We start from the raw sequence: 19,525 nt of genomic DNA, 5'->3' as shown, positions 1-19,525 counted from the left end.
GAGTCCTGCTCAGCCTTCATATTAAAGTGGTGGAGATTAGCCTGCCTGACTGAACACCTATAGGCTGCGTCAAAAGGTTTGTCCAGCTGCTGAACTGTTTTCCCCTTGTACTCTTGCTGGCCTGTTATAAGAATAGTGTAAACACTTTGGTTAAGTGTTAACATGCCTTTCGAGACCTGTAAGGTTGCCTGAATCTAGTCACAGGAGGTCCTCCAGAACAGGATTTCCAAACCTCTGGGCCAGTGACCAGTACAAAGCCTTGGGCTGAGCTGAACCTAACTGTGTAAACCAAGCCTACTGCATTGATCCTTGTTGATTACATATTAAAACTGAATTTATATTCATTTAAAAAGACCTAAATCCAAAGAAGATTCCACAGGCACACATCTTCTACGCTATGACCACATTGTCTTCAGGAAAACGGGCACCAATCCTGCATTGGTGGTGAGTTAAATATTGAGATATGTGTTTTCTGTAGAAAATAAGACTGTATTATGCTTTTAAAAGCTATATATTTTAACACGACATCCGTAGTAGATTATATCAGCTCTGTAGTGCTCTCTTATCTCCTACAGGTCAATCAGAAATATGACATCTACTGTCTGTATGGTCCTCGTCGTGAAAAAGGTTAGTAGCCCCGTTCTCCAGAACACGCTGAACCCATGATCAACACCCATCTCTCAGGTCCTTTTGACAAATGTTTTCATGATTTTCTTTTAGCCGTGGTACATAAACCGTTGTAGCAAATGTTTTGTTTTCCGTGTTCATTTAAACAGTTTTTCATATATCAAAAGTTACAAGTCAAATTTTGCCACAAACCTTTGACATCTCCGTTCAAAAAAAAAAGAAAGAAAAAAAGTCTGAATAGTTTCTACAAACCGGAGATAGATGCTCAGAGGATGTGTCATGCAGTGTTTCTGTCTCATCTACTCACACACAGCGCCTTCAGCAACATTGCCTGTCAGGTCAAACCTGGGGAAGTGTGGCTGACTGAGCACGTTACGCCGACTCATTCCTTGCGTGAGAAACAAGACGGCAACTGAGAAACTGACAAGCGCACACTCACACTCGAGCACACTTGTGTAATTCACTGACACGAGCAGCCCCAGGTTTCGACGCACAAGCGTACCTTACATTAGCAGATGGATGATCTTAAAGAGGATTTTAGGACCTTGTTTTAAATAAACGCATGATATATGAGATAAGTTATCTTTTATCTCACTCTTTTACTTAGTGTTATGTTTTTATTAAAGATATTATTATGCTTGTGCTGTCTGTATGTTTATCAAAGGATGCAAACAAATCTACCCGAGTACAAATAAAGTGACTTTACTTGAAAGTGGAAGCTTGTCATTTAAAACTAGATTCAAATGAATCTATTTCAGCTCATATAGCTTTAAACCCCTTAGGAACCTTGTCGCATTATAAATTGTTTTATTCACAATAACAACCATCGGATAACAGGAGAAATTCAAGGCCCTCCATCACAACTCAATTTGCAGAGGTCATATTATTAAAAGGAAAGTTTCTGCCATCCATATTCATGCTATACATCGCTCTCTGTCAGTTTCCACTGTGAACATTCCAAAAAGTACATAAATATGATGGTATTTTTATATCCTATCATTATGGCCTGTTCCGCCTATAATTGTATCTGGGCCACTTAGGTCTGATCTGCCTTCCCGCCTGTTAACTGATGAGGGAGAGGCAATCAGTATGTGGTGCTTTGCTCTGCTGGGGTTCTAAAACTTTGCCTTTAGCTGACAGGAGCCCTGCTACAGATGGAGGGCTAAGCCAGCGTGATCTCTCCCTACTGAAGGCAGGAAATTAGCTGCAGCGAGGCTGATATCACCATGTGGCAAGGGAGTTAGAATATTAAAACATTTGTTGAGAGGAGAATGCAAAAGTTCTGCCAGTAGCAATAAAAGCTGTGATGATGTTTAAGGCCTCAACTTCCATATCAGTAAAAAGTGAAAGTGAACAATCGTGGATAACCATGAACCGGCCATGTAGACCAATCATTCCCAGAGACCTCCAAATAAACCTGTAGAACTTTTCCACATATTCATGTGTTTCTGTTTTCAATGACACATTTCTCAAAAATATAGCTCTTGGAAATGTCTGCTTTCCATATTCAAAATAATATTAGGTGCACAAAATTGCTTTCACTCTGGTTAATATTTGGAATTAGACCGCAATGGTTTGTCATATTTAAAAAGTGGGTCCCCATGCAAAAGAGTTTGGGGAAACACTGATCGAGACTTTAATCATATGTCGTCAACCACTTTTTTTATAAAAAAACAAACAAACAAAAAACAACTTATATACTTGTATAAAAACCACAACCTTCAAATACTTGTGCGTGTCATATTTCAAAAGATTTGCAAATGAGACAGGTTGATGTTCATATTCATATATTTTATATAATGTATATCAAACTAAAACTAATACAGCATCAAACTTAAAAAGGGTCAATGGGGGGGAAAAAGGAAAAGAAAAAAAAAAACCCTGAAAACTGATCAATCCGTTGGCTTGTGGAGCAGTGGATGTTAAAACCACTGGGGCTGAGAGTGTCGAGTTTTGTGGATGTCTAACCCATCATGTCCCATTCCTGACAGCAGACAGTGGTGCAGAGATGGACAGGGGCGGGGGTGGGGGGGTGGCTTCAACATCTGTCGCTGTTTATTTTATTTCATTTTATTATTTTTTCATACTTTTTCTTTTTTTAAATTTCAAACACAAAAACAAGTTTTAAAAAAGCAGCCTTGGTGTGATGAATGTGGAAACAAGAGGGGGCCAAGTCCTTATACTGTTTTTTGTTTTTTTTCTGTGATCCTCTGTACTCAAGTCACTTGGTGTTGTTATTGTATTGTTGGTGATGTGAGAGGAAACCATGACAGTGGCTCGGAGCATGAATTTGTGAAGTGTGTGAGGAGAGGGAGAGGGAGAGGAGAGAGAGAGAGAGGGCTTGGGTAAGGTGAATATTTGGCTGTGTGCTTGTGATTCTGTTTTTGCTTCACTGTGCAACATGTGGACACAAGGCTTTCGTGTACCATGACCAGGCCGTGGGCAGAGAAGCTTACTTGCACATATGTGTTACTGGATGTGCATGCCAGTTTTTTTAATTTTTTATGTATGAGTGTTTAGGGTGAGTGTGTGTGTGTGTGTGTGAGTGTGTGTGTGTGTGTGTGTGTGTGTGTGTGTGTGTGTGTGTGTGTACTGTCAGCCCAGATTCGGGGAGGAGGGGGTCATGCTCTGTGACGATTGTGTGTCCAGCCAGTACATCAGTCAGTCAGTGAGTCAGTCCTCTCAGTTATCAGGGCCACGTCCTATTCTTTCGCCTCCAGAAAGAGCGTCTCCTGTGGAAACAACTTTGCCTCCAGCAGAGTGGACCCTGGATCCAATTGTGTGATCTGAGAAGAGACAAGGTGGGAGACGGGGAAAACACTGTTACACTGTTTCTGACCAACTAGCTCGATGCTAGCAATGGTTACTTCCATTAATGATCGGAGATCTGGAAAAAAAAGTTAAATTTTTGCTTGCACAAACAATAAAACAACAATGTCAAATGTTCCTCAGTGTTTCAACATGCAGCTAATACGAGTGGCCTTTTTTCAACACCTGAACAGATAATAGCTAAACTGCTCAGCTGAGTAGATTGATTTGAAAACCAGACAATGACTGTGGAAGATAAAATATATTGATGGAATAAAAAGTCATTCATAATCTTTTTTAATTACGTTTTCAGATTTATTCACGTTTCTGTGAATACAATAGTGTAAAACATGTTTTGTAAAAGATTGTATATGGTGTGTGTTATTCTTTAAAAACATATAGGCAGTAATCTGAGGGGTTTGAACTTTATTTGTCAAAGAGGACCATTACATTTCTCTTCATCAAAAAGGCTCCAATGCAGAACACATTGATGAAGATTACAGAACAGTAGAGGGTGTGTGTTTTATAAAAGCTCCGTCTCCTGTGTGTGCACATTAATGTGTGGGAAAAAAAAGCAAGAGTAGCAGAGACTGAACTGCACAGTTGTGATGACTAATAGTGACTAATTTCAGCTGTGACAAAGGTCAAACAGGAACATAGGTGATGGTGTAGAGGAGAGACACATTTACAACACGCAGCACAACAGCTATTATCCCAAAAGCAGAGAAATAATTCAGTGCCACCCACAACGGAGCTGATTGAGTTAGCCAACACAAACCTGTTTTGTTTTTGTTTTTTTTTAACAGCACAATCTGACTCTCTCTCTCTCTCTCTCTCTGACACCCACCACCCCTGTGGGCCTCTTAGCTTATGTGAGCTAATCACTGGACGGGTTGTGTTACATCGGGCCAATCTAACACCTGGGCTGAATGGGCGAGCTGGTGTGACACGGAGATGTGTCCAGGGCTTAACTGATGACTTCTGCATCAACCACTCTGATTAGGGCTCCTATTCTAACCTCACAGCAGGATAATTAAACAGATCGCTGTACCTGCGGTAGAAGGTCAGAGGGCAGGCCGAGCGTGGTAAAGGTCGACCTCACAACGAGCACGTTGACAGGCCTGTGAACTCTGGCCAAGAACTGAACAACCAACTTCAGCTACACTCACCTTCTGTAGTATACACGTTTACTGTCAGCATTAGCAGTGCAAAGACTTTCAAAACCTGCTCTTAATACAAATGATAATGATTACCCAGTACAGGTCAATGATGAAGAAAACTGATTCATCTGTCGAGGGAAATTACTCGACATGTGCCTTTTTTTACCCAATTATTAGGTCACAAATTGTTGTTCAATTTCAAATATAGCTGAGATTGGCACAGCGCCCCTCGCAACCCTCATGTGCAGGACAAAGCGGTAGAAGATGGTGGATAAGTTCACTGCAGTGTAGACACAAAATGTAGATTGGAGAGACAGATTGTTAACAAAGACGTATTTAGGTCGAGCAATTTTGCACATCATTTGTTATTACTTTCAACAATCTAAACATGTTATTTTGGAGAAAACAGTGATATGAAACACTCAAAAATAATTACGACAATCTACACATCTACTGGTGTTAGGGTTAAAATAGAGGGTGTTCAAAGACTGAGAAAAGGGTGATAAAAAAACACAAGGAGAAATGATAAATTAAGGAGAAGTGAGGAGGATATATCAGTGTCAGGCCACCTATCCATATCCCCAGGGTGTGTGGAAATGTCACACCATGTACACTTTGGCGGCCTTTGACTCTGTGTCTTTCATCTCCTTGTCTTAATTTCAACGTGTCATTTATACTCTTGACTTCTCAGTGGGGTCCCGAGGAGCCCTGTGCTGGCGGGGAGGGGCTGCCACATCAACCTTATGCCCATCACCTAGTCAACTGCCTCATAGCACAGCAGGGATCAAGACACCATGAGGAGAAGTAAAATGGTGTGTGCACTTTTATGAGCATGTGTGTGTGTTTGCTGCAAACATATTCCATCCCAACGGTGGGTGGAAACGACCAACAGGGCTGCTGCATTTCTTTTCCCACCTCAGGAGCAGCGTGTCGCAAATGGCTGCCATGCTAATGAACCCGACAGGCTGTTATGACACCACAGCATCAGGTAGGAGTAAATGAGGCTTTGGGGTGGAGCAGGTGTGTGTGCGGGGGTGTGTGTGTGTGTGTGTGCGTGCGTGCATGTGTGTGTGTGTTACATGTAAGTCATATAAGTGTGTGGATGTGTGTGTGTGCACTGACTGAAATTGGGATGAGAGTTTGTGCTCATAGTGCACCAGGGAGAGACTAAGGGGGAAGAGCAGCATCTGACTCTGAAAGTAGGGAAACAAGATGCCACACTGACACAGGAGACGGGCGCCATCGGTGATTGTTTACATTGTTATCCAATTAACAGACCATAAGCATGGAGGCATCTGTCAACAAACAAAGCTGTTGTTTTTCCTCTGCTCGGTCTAAGCCATATTCTCTCCTCTTGTGCCTACACGGCCATGCATACATACGTACATGCATACATGCATAAGACAGACACAATCTAGCTCTCGGCATGCGGTTTGCTTTTAACCTTGAGTCAATATCATTTCCATCAGCAAATTTAGAGCAAATCAATCAAGTGAATTAGGGAACTGTCTGACAAATGTAGACAATGAAATAAATTTTTGATTTTCCTGACTAAACATTTGTAAAATTGGGGCCCTAAAATACTATTGAGAGAAATCTAATAATTCCCACAGTAAGCAAATAATTGGCGAGAGGAAAAAAATTCCCTCTCAACAGGAAGAAACACTGTAGAGAAGCAGACTCGGGGTGGGCGGCCATGTAGAGAGGAGAGAAATGAGGAAAAGACCCACTGCAAAAGACAGATGGTGCTTCTCCACAATCTTCAATATTTCATCTTTCGTTCCTCGTGAAAAAAACAATGGCTCGACATAAAATAATCGGCTGATATCAGTGCATGTATTTGGCAATTTCCTTCAGCAGACTTTCCCGACAGTTAAAACCCACATAATTAGCACTTAATGTGAAGTTTAAAATAAATACCACAATTCAAAGTCACTTGATTTAAATGAATAAAACACACGGATATAACAGAGAACGCGACACTAAGCAACGCTCAGCCGTGAAAGAAAAGAAAGGAAAAATAAACACAGGCCCTCTAGATGTCCGTTTCCAATATAATCAAACGTGCAGCTGAAATAACGCATTTTTAATGAAGCCATTACAGGCCCTGCTATGTTAATTAAAACCAAATAACTTGTCTGTTTTAAACTAGTGTTGTCAAGTGTTTATTTGGCCAATTACAAAAGCAGTGGGGGATCATTATCTGCTGCCAGGAGTGCTGACAGCACGTAGCGCTGGGGCGTGAACAGAAAAGAACAGACCAGAATACGGTACATCAAAGGAAGAAATGTGCCGCACAGACTGGGGGGGGGGGGGCAGAAGAGGGGGAAAAACTGAAAAATGAAGAATGGAAAGGAGTAAATGAGAGCAAGTGAAGTGAGAGTAAAGTAAAGAGAAACAAGTTAATGCTTAAAATATAAAAATGATTGAGGGGGAAATGCGAGAATGCACAAAGAGAAGGATACAAAGACTTTAGATCAAGACAAATGTATAATTGCAAGGGATGGGGACGGAGCAAGCAGGGATGTACAGAGGCAGGGAGAAAAGCAAAGAGGAGGGGAAAAGGAGAGAGGGAGGGAAAGCTGGAGGGAAGAGGAGGAGAGGGCTAAAGCCAAGGAGGGGGCCCAGATCCTCGGGGAACAACTTTTAAACATCAAAGATTCTCTCAGATAACAATTTAAGTTAAAAAGCAAACAAAAAAACTATCGTGCTTTGAATAATAATTTGTAAAAAAAAGTCCAGTTTTACAGTATCTGCACTGCTGCATTACTAACAACGAGCTCCTATGTGATTTTAAAAAGTTCTTAATGTGTAAAAAGTACATTAATGTGTTTACTCAGATGTATAAAAATTTGCAAAAAAAATTAGGGCAGTTCAACATATTCTTACTTCCGAGTTAACCTCACAGACTATGTCCACGTTTTATATCAAGTCTATGTTAAGGTGTTTTAAGAGGGGGGGATGCTGGTGTGAGTGTGTATGTGGCCCAAAACAAACACTCTTTTGAGCTCCAGAGATGAAGCAGGGTGTCTGCTATGCAGCAGAGGGTTTGTGTTGAGTAGAGATTATTATAAGAACAGGCCCGAGAAGCTGCTGAATGAAACTTTTAAAATAAACTACCTTCCCTCTTCCTGTGATAGTGGGAAAAGAAAAAAACACCAAACACATCAACCCAACAGATGTAAAACCTATTTGAAAACAGCGCACAGCTTCTTCTGTGCCACTGTTTATTTTTTCTGCATCTCAGGTTTTGTCTAAGAACCATTTTTGCAAATTCACTCACAGAGCTGGAAGAAGGATTAAGAGAAGGTGAAAGAGAGTACAGTATCACTCTAAGAAAATGAATACGCGGGGTTGACAGTGTTTGGGTGTTTTTGAGCGGCTGGGCAGGAAGAGCTGATTGCTGATTATTAAACCGGCAGTCTAAACATGTTCACCACGAGCTGAAGGAAGAAGACCTCAGGCCTTTCAGCGGTGGATTGTTCTCAACAAATTTCAAAGAAAGAAAGGAGCAAATTCCTGAATTAAAAGCTGAAAACTGACACACTAAAATCCCCCCTCCCATACTCTCTGACAATCATCAAAACGGAGAAAGGGTTAGCTCCCTGAGCGCGGCTAAGCCTAGTACAAATGATGCCAGTGTAAGGCCTGCTGTAGTGCTGAAGAGATAAGCCGCTGATACCAAATGTTGAGGAAAACATTCGGGTCCAAATCTTGGAGACTAATAGCCACTTTTTGGCTAAGCTACAAGAAGGTGAGAAAGGCATGAATCAGAACTGGTTCTGATGTTTCACCTCAAAGTGCTCAAAACTATTCAACAACCTTTTTAGAGCCTGTTCCTTACTGTGTTTCCACACTCTCTGTGAAATGATACCTATCTTGTCACAAGCATAGGAAATGACTGTGCTTAAAATGCAAGGAAAAATAATTATTTAATTTATTTAACTATGTCCATAATCCAACCATGGTGGTTTATTTTGCGAGGACAAAAAGGATAACATCCACCGTGCATGGCTTTATTAGCCTGTGTGATGCGTTCACTCTCCTGGAGTAAATTGTAACCTCAGTTCTATTATTGTTACAATTTTTTATAGACAAATTTGCAGATTTTCTAGACAGGAAATTATGTTAAAATTATGTTGGCATTGAATGCGACTATCTGACAAAAAACAAATGAGAATAAACTTCCAGATTTACAGGCTGTCCACCCACGCAGCCCTATCTCCTGGTCAATAATGCTGCAGTTTGAGTCCAAAATATTTGAATTAACGTCACTCGATGTTCTCATGTTGGATTGCCTGCATCCACTAATGTGTGTTACAGCTGACTTGAAAAGAAACGAAATACAGCAGGCAGACGAGGAGGAAAAAAGCAAAAGAAAGAGTGACACTCCACAAAGCCACAGAAAACTCGTAAAGGGAAAGAAGGTTTCAACAGTTGTGCAGTATTACAAATGCAATAGTGGTCTATCCTCTATCCTCTGATCCTGGCAGAGCAACAGTGAGAGCGTCTGGACGGGATGGAGGCTTTCTATGCTCCCTCTCATTTAATTACAACACAGAGCTGGAGGATTAGATGGGGGGGCCTGTGTTCACAGCCTCATACTGGCACTACCACTGAGCTGCTTCACTCTTCTCTTCTCCCAAATCTCTCATCTTTCTGTTTTCTGGAACTATCTTTTTAATATCTTCCCCACTTGTCTTCTCTATCCTCGTCTTTTACAGAATGTTTCTCTGATTAAATCTTTTCTTTGTTTAAGTCTTTGTCTTCTCTGTTCTCTTTTTGACTGGTTCTGCAGCCGCCATCCCTCTTCTTACATCTCTCCCCCTCTAATCCTCCCATCCTGTTTTTGCTGGAATTTCATCTGCGACGCAGACACATCTTTATCTCTGTCTCAAACACATGTTTACTCTTGATTATAAAGAGACAACTGTGAATCCTTTAAGTGACAAAGTTGTGAGTGGGGCATTTGTTTGCTTGAAAATATTTGTGCATGTGTTGAATTGTGTGATTGTGACGAAATGAGGAGTGTGAGCTACGTGTTAATGTGTGTGTTAGTTTGAGGTGTTTGTGCCCCAGTGGTCTCTACAGACTGTGATGGCACATTGCCTGGGCAAGCCTACACACACACATGCATACACACACCTCTGTACAAGCATCACAACCCACTCTTCTGCATGCACTCTAGTCTTGATTAATGAAAATCCCATTTTTGTTTCCAGCAGCATCGTTAATTAAAGCGGTAGTTAAAACAGTGCTCATTAGCTCGCTTGCACAGAGCGTGGCGACCAAGCCCTCTAATGACTGGCTGTAGCTGACTGAGGGCTGCCGCGCGTCATCGGAGGAGCCACAGAGAATACTACTGTTAATGCTGACAACTGTATCCTAACACAGTCACAGTGTACTGTATTCACAACGGACTGATTTCTTAATTAATATTCACTGAATAATACGTGTGCACAGGTGGATGGATAAACAGTCAGTTTAACTCGCCCCATCACAGGTGCAAGTAAACAAAGACACTGACGCAGTGGGGCTGCAGCACGTAAACACACACACATGCACACAGCAAACAATAAGGATAAAAGAAAAGAATAAATCACCAAATAGCCACAGCGTATTGTCATAACTCTTGTCCCTATTGCTCTTCACTCACAGCTGCCTCCCGCATTTCAGCTCAGGGCAAAAATGTTAAAGCCAATTACAGCTGTGGATGTCGCCAGCAGAGATGCAAGCTACAGGCAAGAACACTTTAATAACCTGCTGCTACAGCCAGAATGAATTGTTAAAGTGAAGTGTTTGGCACAAAAATTGTAATCAAACAAAAGAACAATTAAACCTCCTCCTATCCTGATTCAAAAAGTCTTTAACCCTCCGAGTTTATCACACAAATGCACGTTGTTCTTACAAGTTGAAATGCCACTCACATTTCTACGAGGGAAGGTGGTGAGGAGCTTAAACTCGTCAAAGGGGTAACCCTTGGAGGCCACAAAGTTGAAAAGGACCTGAAGCTCACAGCTACCCAGGAAACGCCTTTCCAGAAACTCGCCACTTGGTGTGCGAATTCGCAGTTTACTGATTTGCTCTGCCGAATCCTCGACGGGCTCTGGTGGTAGAGCCTGCTCCAATGACAGACGGATTGCCTGAAAAAGAAGTGTAGGAGTATGGTCAGTAGAGAGTTAGCAAATCTTTCTGGTGCTAATGGTTTATTTGTTTAAAGGTTATTTACTTGTAATAAACAGAGGTAAAAGGAACAAACCACACTTGACTATGTTTAATTATGAAAATAAATCTTTGGAAGTATGGCAGATGATGCATATTCTATTTTTTCATACTAATACATGAATAATAATCAAGACAATTTCAAGAAAAGAAGGACTAATGTACGGCATAACTCCCGTCTCTTTACAAAGTGCCCCAGTGTTGACTGAGGGCAGTGATGTTTACATACAGGTGCTGGTGAGGTGCAGCTGTCATCACTGGTGCTGTAGGTTTTTTTTTTTCTAACAAAGCAAAAAGCATTACAACGTCACTAACGATTTTCTCTGTTTTTACAGTTTCTTCACAGTCAGCTCACACAGGATGAATGAGTTTGTTTCAATTATTATTTAAATAAAACCAGAAAAAGTGTAAAATATATGAAAATGAAGACAAATGGCTTTTAATTAACACATGATACGAGTTTAGCTTGTTTGTACATCAGCAGCTCCCTGCAATACTTGTGTGTATTATGTACATTTCTGTGGGACATCACTGTAGTAAACACACAATAATAAAATTAAAAGGATTTGTGTAGGAGAGGAGGGAAGCCAGGAAGCTTTACAAAGTCCTCCCTCATTCAAGAAAAAAAGAGATTTAATCAAGTTTAATTATAAATTTGCAGCCCTGTCTCTGTTTATAGAAAATTTAAACCCAAGACTTAACGGTAACACTGGCAGCTATGAAGATGATGACACACTATCCAAATAACTATGAAAGAGAAGCCAAGAAGTTGCATACAGAGTCTGATTGCAGCACTGTTGCCTCACATTAATTAAAGGATCTTCTTGTCCTGAGAATGTTATTAAATTAGGTGTCCTGAGTCTCACCCTGTTCCCTACAGCCTGGTGTAACTCAGAGTGTTGCCAAGTAGCATTTCAGAATGTTCAAAACAGCCAAGTGTTTTCCTCCTACATGCTGTCTTACTGTTGCTCAGCTAGTTGTTGCTCACTAAGGGAAATCTGAGATAAAGCCTGTCAAATATCTTACTACGTACAACTGTTAGTTTAACGTCTTGTATCAAAAGAGATAATATGTAATCTTTCAGAGACTAAATCTGATTACTCTGACTACACCACCAAGAAGGGCGGTATATGAATTACAAAGACAACCATCAAAAGTCATCTTGAACAGCAAAGCTAATCAGCTCTCCTGTGTTCTAAAAACCCGTGCTTCAGCGACTCCCTCGAGCCGTCCTCTTCTTTCTGCTCCTGCCCCTCACCCCTCCTCACCCAGCTTGTTGTTCCTGTTTGGCCAGCCTGGGAGCATATGCTGTGACAACACGCCCCAGCTTTATTTACACACCATAATGCAATTATATTTCATAAGAGTGTACAACAGTCGCTCATTAGCAGCTTTGGGTGTTGGGTGGGCAGGGTAGGGCGCGTGCCACTCCGCCATCAGCTCCCACAGGTAAAAGAGCTGATGCTGACTGAGTTAAAGGCGCCCACAGGGACAAAATAATGCGCACACACACACACACACACATAACAAACAGGAGTGTGTTGTGGTGGTGGGGGGGCTATAAATGCAGACAGCTGACCACAGACACAAGCATAAACACCCTTGCAAGTGAGAGGTAGCGTCCCCAAAGAAACCACAGGACACGCGTTTGGTTGAGCCTTAGGATCTGGCTGCTTCACACAAGTAATCACACGCATCTATTCGTCCATTTTAGTGCCTTCAGCTCCACTTGGCTAACCGCAGAAAGTAAACAGATGATGGGCAGTGGGAGAAGTGCATCTGATAGCCACACAACTGTATGCTAAGAACCCAATGAAGGAGGTAAATAGTAATGTCAACACACACAAGTAAATGAACCACGTACGCACAGTACCACCCCCACCCACTTTCAACCATCTTTGCACAAAGGCACAAAATCACAAAGAAAGCATTATTCCCTCTTGCATTGTCTTCTCTCTGGTGGCAACTCATGTTTTTGTGTCTGCAATTTCTGTCACAAACACTATTTCGTTACTTCCTCATTAGAAAAATACAAACAACAAAAAAACAAAAAGGTGTGATGAGTTAAAAACAGATACATTGTTTTGAGCCTATCAAGATTTGAATTCTACAACCCCTGTTGCAATAAAGACATAAAATCGTCTACGTATAATTGGGGGGTGTCCTCATGGACAAAAATTAGCAAATCAAATAATGTAGTAACAGAGAAATGTTTAAAATGTAGTGTTCCTGAGGATGTAAGAAACAATGGGTCATGGGAGATATTTATTGAACTGCCAAAAATGTCCACAATTTTCTATAAATAACACATGCATAAAATAAGGTGATTAATTTATTATACAGCTGCAGTATCTGTTTGAAATGGCTGGTTTACCTATTCAAAACAAAATGGCAGTGAAAAATAGTAAGACATTTTCTCTTGTCATGATTTATTTAGGGAAATAGGTCACACAATTTTGTCTGTTTTTTTTTTGTTTTTTTTAAATAGGTTCCTCATATATCAACAGTATGGAAAACTGGTTTGGATGAAGAGCTACACTGATAATGGTCAGTGATGAAGGAGAAACGTAAATTAAGAATGGACTGCTCAACTGATCAAATTAAAAGTGTACATTATAAATTACATCATTTTCTATTTAATTTTCTGCCAAAAATATCTGTGGACCAGAGTCCTTGTGTAGAAGCTGCCGTTGTTCGTATTTATGAATGTCCAAACTGTAGCACAAGCACAACACTAATGTATCAGCACAGGAAACATTGGTACTTGGGCAGTGAAAATTAATAGGAGCTGGCCATAGTGGCCTGCCTTATTAAAAAACAACAAAAAAAAGCATGCACACAGTTTTGTCAGTGGACTACAATGATATAATTAAGACGGTCTAGTCCGGAGCTCCTTTGTTCTTGTCTGTTTAACCTAAGAGACAAATCACCTGAGCAAAGCAGGTCACTTAATACCCTTCAGTGCCCCGACGCTCTCTGCTGTTGTGTAAACAACAATCAGCGAGGACTACACTGTATTACTATAGACTGTATTACAACAATGGTGCTGTCCATACAGACAATTATTGTTTTTCTTGCATGCATGACAGTGTGTCACTCTTTGTATGCATGTGTATGTGTGTGATTACCCCGCTATTCACGTACAATAATTGTTTTCCATTGAGTGTGTGTATTTACTTGGGTTGTGCATGTTTGTGTACATGAATTGCCTCATTCTTTTGTTCACTTAGGTTTCAGCATGGGGCAATGTGCTATACCAATATTAAATAGAACAAAAAACTGTGTGTATGTCAGGCGACAGTGACAGGGATGGGCCTTAATGTAATTACAAATTTTTTTTATTCTTTCTAAAAAAAAAAAAAAAAAAAAAGGCTGCAAGCCTGTTGATCCGCACAGCAAACGCTTCACTGACAGGCAGGCTGCACGGAAACCATCATCTAATTGAGTCATTATCATGAAGTGACAGGATCATTGATTAAAAACAGCAGCACAGTCATTGTTAGTTAGCGGAACTTCACTCTTCAGCTATGCAATGATTATAATGGAGTATTAATTTGACACATTTGCATAATGTGATGCGTATGAGGCTGCTTCTTCTCACCTCCTTTTCATCCTCCAGCTCCTTTCTCATCTGTTCCAGGCGAACCTGCTCGGCCTCTTCTCTCTCTTGGGCTTCTCTCTAAAAATGACATAAAGTAACTTTAAAATCAGAGACAGATGCAGTGGTGAGGACCAGCATTACAGTGTCCCTTTGATGGCTTGTTACTTTATAAAAGTCATCCTAGCAAAAGGAATTTCTGAGCACAGAAACTGAACAGTGACCTAATAGCTAATAAACAGGGATGTAATTAACAAAACTGCTAATTAAAGTTACAATGGACTGATGTTACAGATTGGTACAGTGCTGGCTGCTCAAATATGATAATGTGTTTATGAGCAAAAGTACTAAACTTTTGTTTCAAAAACAAAAACATAGATGATGTACATGTACTAATATATAGAAGCTATGTCAATCACACAGTGATACAGGAAGACAATGTTTGACAATGACAAAGTACCTTTTTACGGTCAGCCTCTAAAGACAGACGGTAGGCCTCGTCCTGTTCCCTCTTCACCATCTCTCTTGCCTCACGCTCGTCCTGAGTAGGGGGGGAGAGAAAGTGCAGCCCATTAACTCACAAGATAATAAAGGATACACAGGGACAAAACATCTAAGCTGATGTGGTGGGTGTGGGAGCAAAAAAGGACCGAGGAAAGGAAAATGAAGCATGTCAAGTGTGGTTACATACAAACACCAGGTATGAAAGAGTAGCACCAGAGGGGAATTCATTGTGACGGGGCTGTCATTTATAAGAGCCCAAGCCTCTTTTATGTTACCTCATCTCAGTTTCACCATCCCTTTCTCTTTCATTCACTCTGCCTCTCTCTTCCTGTTTGTACAGAGGGAAGGGGACAGACGGCCTTTCTCTTTCTACCTGCTGTGGCTACAAAGTGTTTTATAAAGACTGGGACTAAATACGAGTGGCCATTGTGTTAACAGCGCACAGCCATTAGTTTTCTATTTTCTGAAAACCCATGCTGGGTGCTAGTCCGGATATGGCAAAGTAAGCTTATTGTGATGATCAGAGGACTACTGTGCAGCTTAGCAATGACTGTGCAAAAGAACAGTGTGCATTGTTGTATTCAATTAGAAAATGCAAAGGATACATTTGTGCTTTTGGTCTGTATAACAGATGAACACTGAAAGGAAACTGTAATAGAATGGAAGACGAGGACAAAAGCATCAAAAGCGGTGACCTTCAATGGACAGACCTTGAGTCACGCAAACAAGTTGCACACTACGTCTTTGATAGTCATTTTGCGCTGTTGTAAAAATGTTTTCAAATGCACCACCTGCTTTGAATGCCCAGCATTCACCAGAGACACAAAGTAATATGTAACTATACCTGTTGATATCTCATCACAACACTACTTTTTCTTCTTGCAGCTTCTTTGAAATAATTATAGCTATATCTTGGCAACTGGTCAAGCTGGGAAGGTGTGCTGTCTTGTGATGGTAAAGGTACACTCTCTTATCAACAAGTCAGACCTCAGACATTCACGGTGTCACACATTTAAATAAACGTTAAGAGAAGAGGTTTTAAATTTTGGGTTTTAATGTAGGAATCATGGCTTAGTGGTGTGTAGCTATTTTAACTTTCAGCTGTTATAAATGTTTCTTATTTTAAGTATTTTGCAAATGAGCCTTGGTTCATTTTTGGCAGTTCTTCACATGAAAGTCTTGTTAACTGACCTGAAAATGGCCGTGACACAGAGATGTAGACCACAGAACCTATGACGAGTAGTCAGTTGGTTCATAAACAATACAAAGCTAAAACACAGACAACCATAGGAATGACTGGCTAGTCAATGAGATTGGTTGAAGTCACAGTGTAGCTGTCCAGCTGCTTCGTTTCCAGACAAACACAAAAGTCACTGTCAAAGTGGAATGTCTGGGTTGGGTGGGTGTCTGTGTTCATGTCTGAGTTCGCCTTAGGAGAGGCGAGATGGGAAAAAAGGAGAAGGTAATAAAGGAAGAGGGAAGGGAATTTGGAAAGATGGAAATTCATCAAAGCTGAGAGGTGCTACAATAACGGGCAAGATAAGTGCAGTGTTATGGGTGAGGTCATGGTGAACATGTGTCCTGTCAAATGTATAGTTTATATGAGATCCTGTGGTTCAAGAAAATTCATTCAGCTTTTAATATTCATTTGTATTCTATATGCTATAAGTTACGTTCCATAGAACCTTGAATAAAATATCTGCTGAATTTCAGTACATGATTAAAATATGATTTGCTATAAATCTGAGTATTGTACTTAGGTAGGAGTACAGGAGTATCAGTAGGAAAAAACTAGCTCACCATTATGAACTTACAGTCAACCTCACAGCCGTAATCAACACATGTACTCAACTCTAAATACTTCTCATTTCTTTTTGTCATAATAATTATTTTTTGTGTGATTCAAGCAAGAGGATTATAGCAATCAACAATGAGACAACTGGCAATAGTCAGTGACCCACCTGAGGAAGTTTAACCCTCAGGCTGTGTGTGTACATGTGCGTGTGACAAGACTAATTGCTTCATCAATGTTCCCATAACTGAGAAGCTACGAGTCACACATTAGTATTGTTTGAGAGGCTGTGTGGTTGACTGGATTTAAAATGTCTCATATGATGTGACAGCTGTCAACTACAGATACAGTAGTCAAAAGGATGCACAACAATGTCACAAAGTGTGGGAATACGAAAGACTACACAAGACAAATTGCACAGACCAAAACACCTGCATGTGTGAGACGTGGGAAAGAAGTGACATTAAGAATTACAAATATACTAAAATATATCTTTTACAGATACAGTACTAGGTAAAAGCCTTAGGGCTTTGTTGTTTTGTGTATGTAATGCTCAAGCATGTCTTCAATATACCTGGTGTAATAGACACATATTTGTCGACATGAAATAGGTCAAACACAGGTTTTACCAATAACATTAATTAGGGTTCCACTCCACACTAAAGGTCACACTAGACAGTGCTAATCTTGACACTTTAACCTGTAGAAGCCGTTTTCTTTCTTGAAAATGTTTTTTATTTTAAAACTGCATACATGTTTTATTGTATTTTCTGGATGTGTACCAATAAAAAAAAAAAAGAAATAATAATAATAATATTAATAATAATTAAAACAATAAAACAACCAATCTAACGGTGGCTAAAACTTTTGCACAGTACTGTATATTACGTATTAAATTTAGCAAATAATTTAAAACAGAAATCTCAGTCTGAAGAGACAATGTATTCAACAATGGTCAATTCACAAATGTTTCAACTTGTTATGCAAATGAGAGAGGAAAAGACAGCCTGGGAAAAGTATGTGAATACAGACAGAAACCTACCAGGACAAATACACTAATCGTGTTATTCATACTCTTGTTTGATGTCTCTGGGTAAACATATCAGTAAGTAAGTAAGTGGTTAAGAGGGTCAGGTGAAAAGGGTCCTGCCTCTCATCCATGCCCCAGATTCATGTCTATGGCTTTAAAGTTCATCACCACTCTTCAATCATTCTCTGTGCAGTGTCTCCTTCAGTGGTGTTTGTCCACTTTCTATTGAAGTAAAACGAGCAGCCGACAGACACGGCACAGTCTTACCTACACAGTGCTGTGAATGGGAAATGGTCCCGAGTCCTGTACCTTTTCAAAGACCAAAGACTGTAGTTTTACTACAAGTAAATGGGAATGAGGTGAAGTGATCAAGTGTTCTCTGCTTGTCATTACCTGTTTCTCGCAGTCTGACCTGTTCCAACATGTTGGAAAGACTAGCTCAACCAAAGCCAATGAATGTCAATGTGGCTACAGTCATGCTTTGCGTTATTACTTGGTTTTTTTTTCCTTCTTCTTCTCCTTCTCCATCTCTAGGGGTCGCCACAGTATGTATTGAAAAATGTATTGAGGACTTTACCTCGTCTTTGATGTCCTCTTGTTGCTGTGCTGTGAAGATCTCCATGGCTCCCATTAACCTCATCATCAGCTCGTCCACTGTTGTATTGCCTAAAGATCAAACAAAAACATCAGTTATAGACAATTATATCTACAAAATGTGACATTGTTACACTATTTATAAAATTGAAATTACCTTGAATAACATTTAGAACTTCATTGGATGTGCGTTTGCCCATTACTATGAGGAGCAGGGGGAACTGGTCTGTCTTGTATGTCCGTATAGTTTGTGTCACAACACTTCCAAAGTGCCTCGTGCACATGGTGAGTAGTCTGAAAGAAAAAATATATATATATTTTTTTTTTTTTAATCGTACTTAATTCACTAGACTTATTTAGTGACTAAATTCCCAGAGCCTGGAATTGAAATAAAAGTCAATACAACATGAAGAAGGCAAATGTGAATATGTATGTAAATAAACATATAACACACACAAAAACTGAAAAGGAAAGGTGTATTCTTCAGCTGTTCAGACTTTTGGAATATAAATATACTTGTGGCAAAAAGGACTTTTACGCATTTCTTCCTTCTTTCCATATTCCATCAGATTGACAAGCTAACTCAATTGGAACCCCAGATGAATTAGTATTCCTCACCAGACACCCAGAATTGATAGGGCAAGAGAGGATTTCTTATTCCATTACAAAGACAGAACTTTTTAAATTAACATTTCAGAGAGGGAAAAGGGTAGCAGGCAGCCAGGGTGCTGCCAAGCTCCCTGTAAATGTCATAATATTAATGAATTGCTATAGACTGAATGCAAATATAGATTAGCTTTTTTTCTCCTGCCTTTTAATAAGATCTACTTTAATAACTGGCTGGTAAAATAGAAAAGTAATGGAATGGATGGAGGGACAGCAGGTCAGAAGAAGAAGAGATAGATAGGGAAGGATGCTGACTGAAAGGGGGTGTAACTCATTAAAACACGAGTCCAAAGCCACAGGAGCTACTTGCAGACTTCTCAAAACTGTGAAATCAAGTATTTGATCTTAATGTGGTACTTTCTAAAGTATTCTTTACACAGTATGCTAAAAATATGGAGGAAGATAGTGAAAAATGGGAAAGCAAATGTGGCTGAAGTCAAAGTAATGAATTTAAGATGCCGTCAGATAATAGTGACCTTTGAGTGACCTACTTCCTGCAGTGAAAAAGTTGGGTATCCTAAATC

General features: G+C 40.1%; 1 protein-coding gene across 1 annotated transcript in view; it reads right to left on the bottom strand.

The window, feature by feature from the left end:
* Positions 1-2,810: 2,810 nt before the first annotated feature.
* Positions 2,811-19,525, bottom strand: part of faf1 (Fas (TNFRSF6) associated factor 1) — a 55,492-nt gene continuing 38,777 nt past the window's right edge. The window contains exons 14-19 of the mRNA XM_058638839.1: positions 18,493-18,629; positions 18,319-18,407; positions 14,876-14,956; positions 14,419-14,496; positions 10,523-10,738; positions 2,811-3,413 (exon numbers count right to left, since the gene is read on the bottom strand). Coding sequence (XP_058494822.1) covers positions 3,330-3,413; positions 10,523-10,738; positions 14,419-14,496; positions 14,876-14,956; positions 18,319-18,407; positions 18,493-18,629 — 685 coding nt within the window. The 3' untranslated portion in view covers positions 2,811-3,329. The remainder of the gene's footprint in view (positions 3,414-10,522; positions 10,739-14,418; positions 14,497-14,875; positions 14,957-18,318; positions 18,408-18,492; positions 18,630-19,525) is intronic.

This window comes from Solea solea, chromosome 9 (genome assembly GCF_958295425.1).
Source record: "Solea solea chromosome 9, fSolSol10.1, whole genome shotgun sequence".
In the NCBI taxonomy this organism is placed as follows: domain Eukaryota; kingdom Metazoa; phylum Chordata; class Actinopteri; order Pleuronectiformes; family Soleidae; genus Solea; species Solea solea.
The sequence above is the reverse complement of the archived record's forward strand: the minus strand, read 5'-3'. Positions and strand labels throughout refer to the sequence as shown.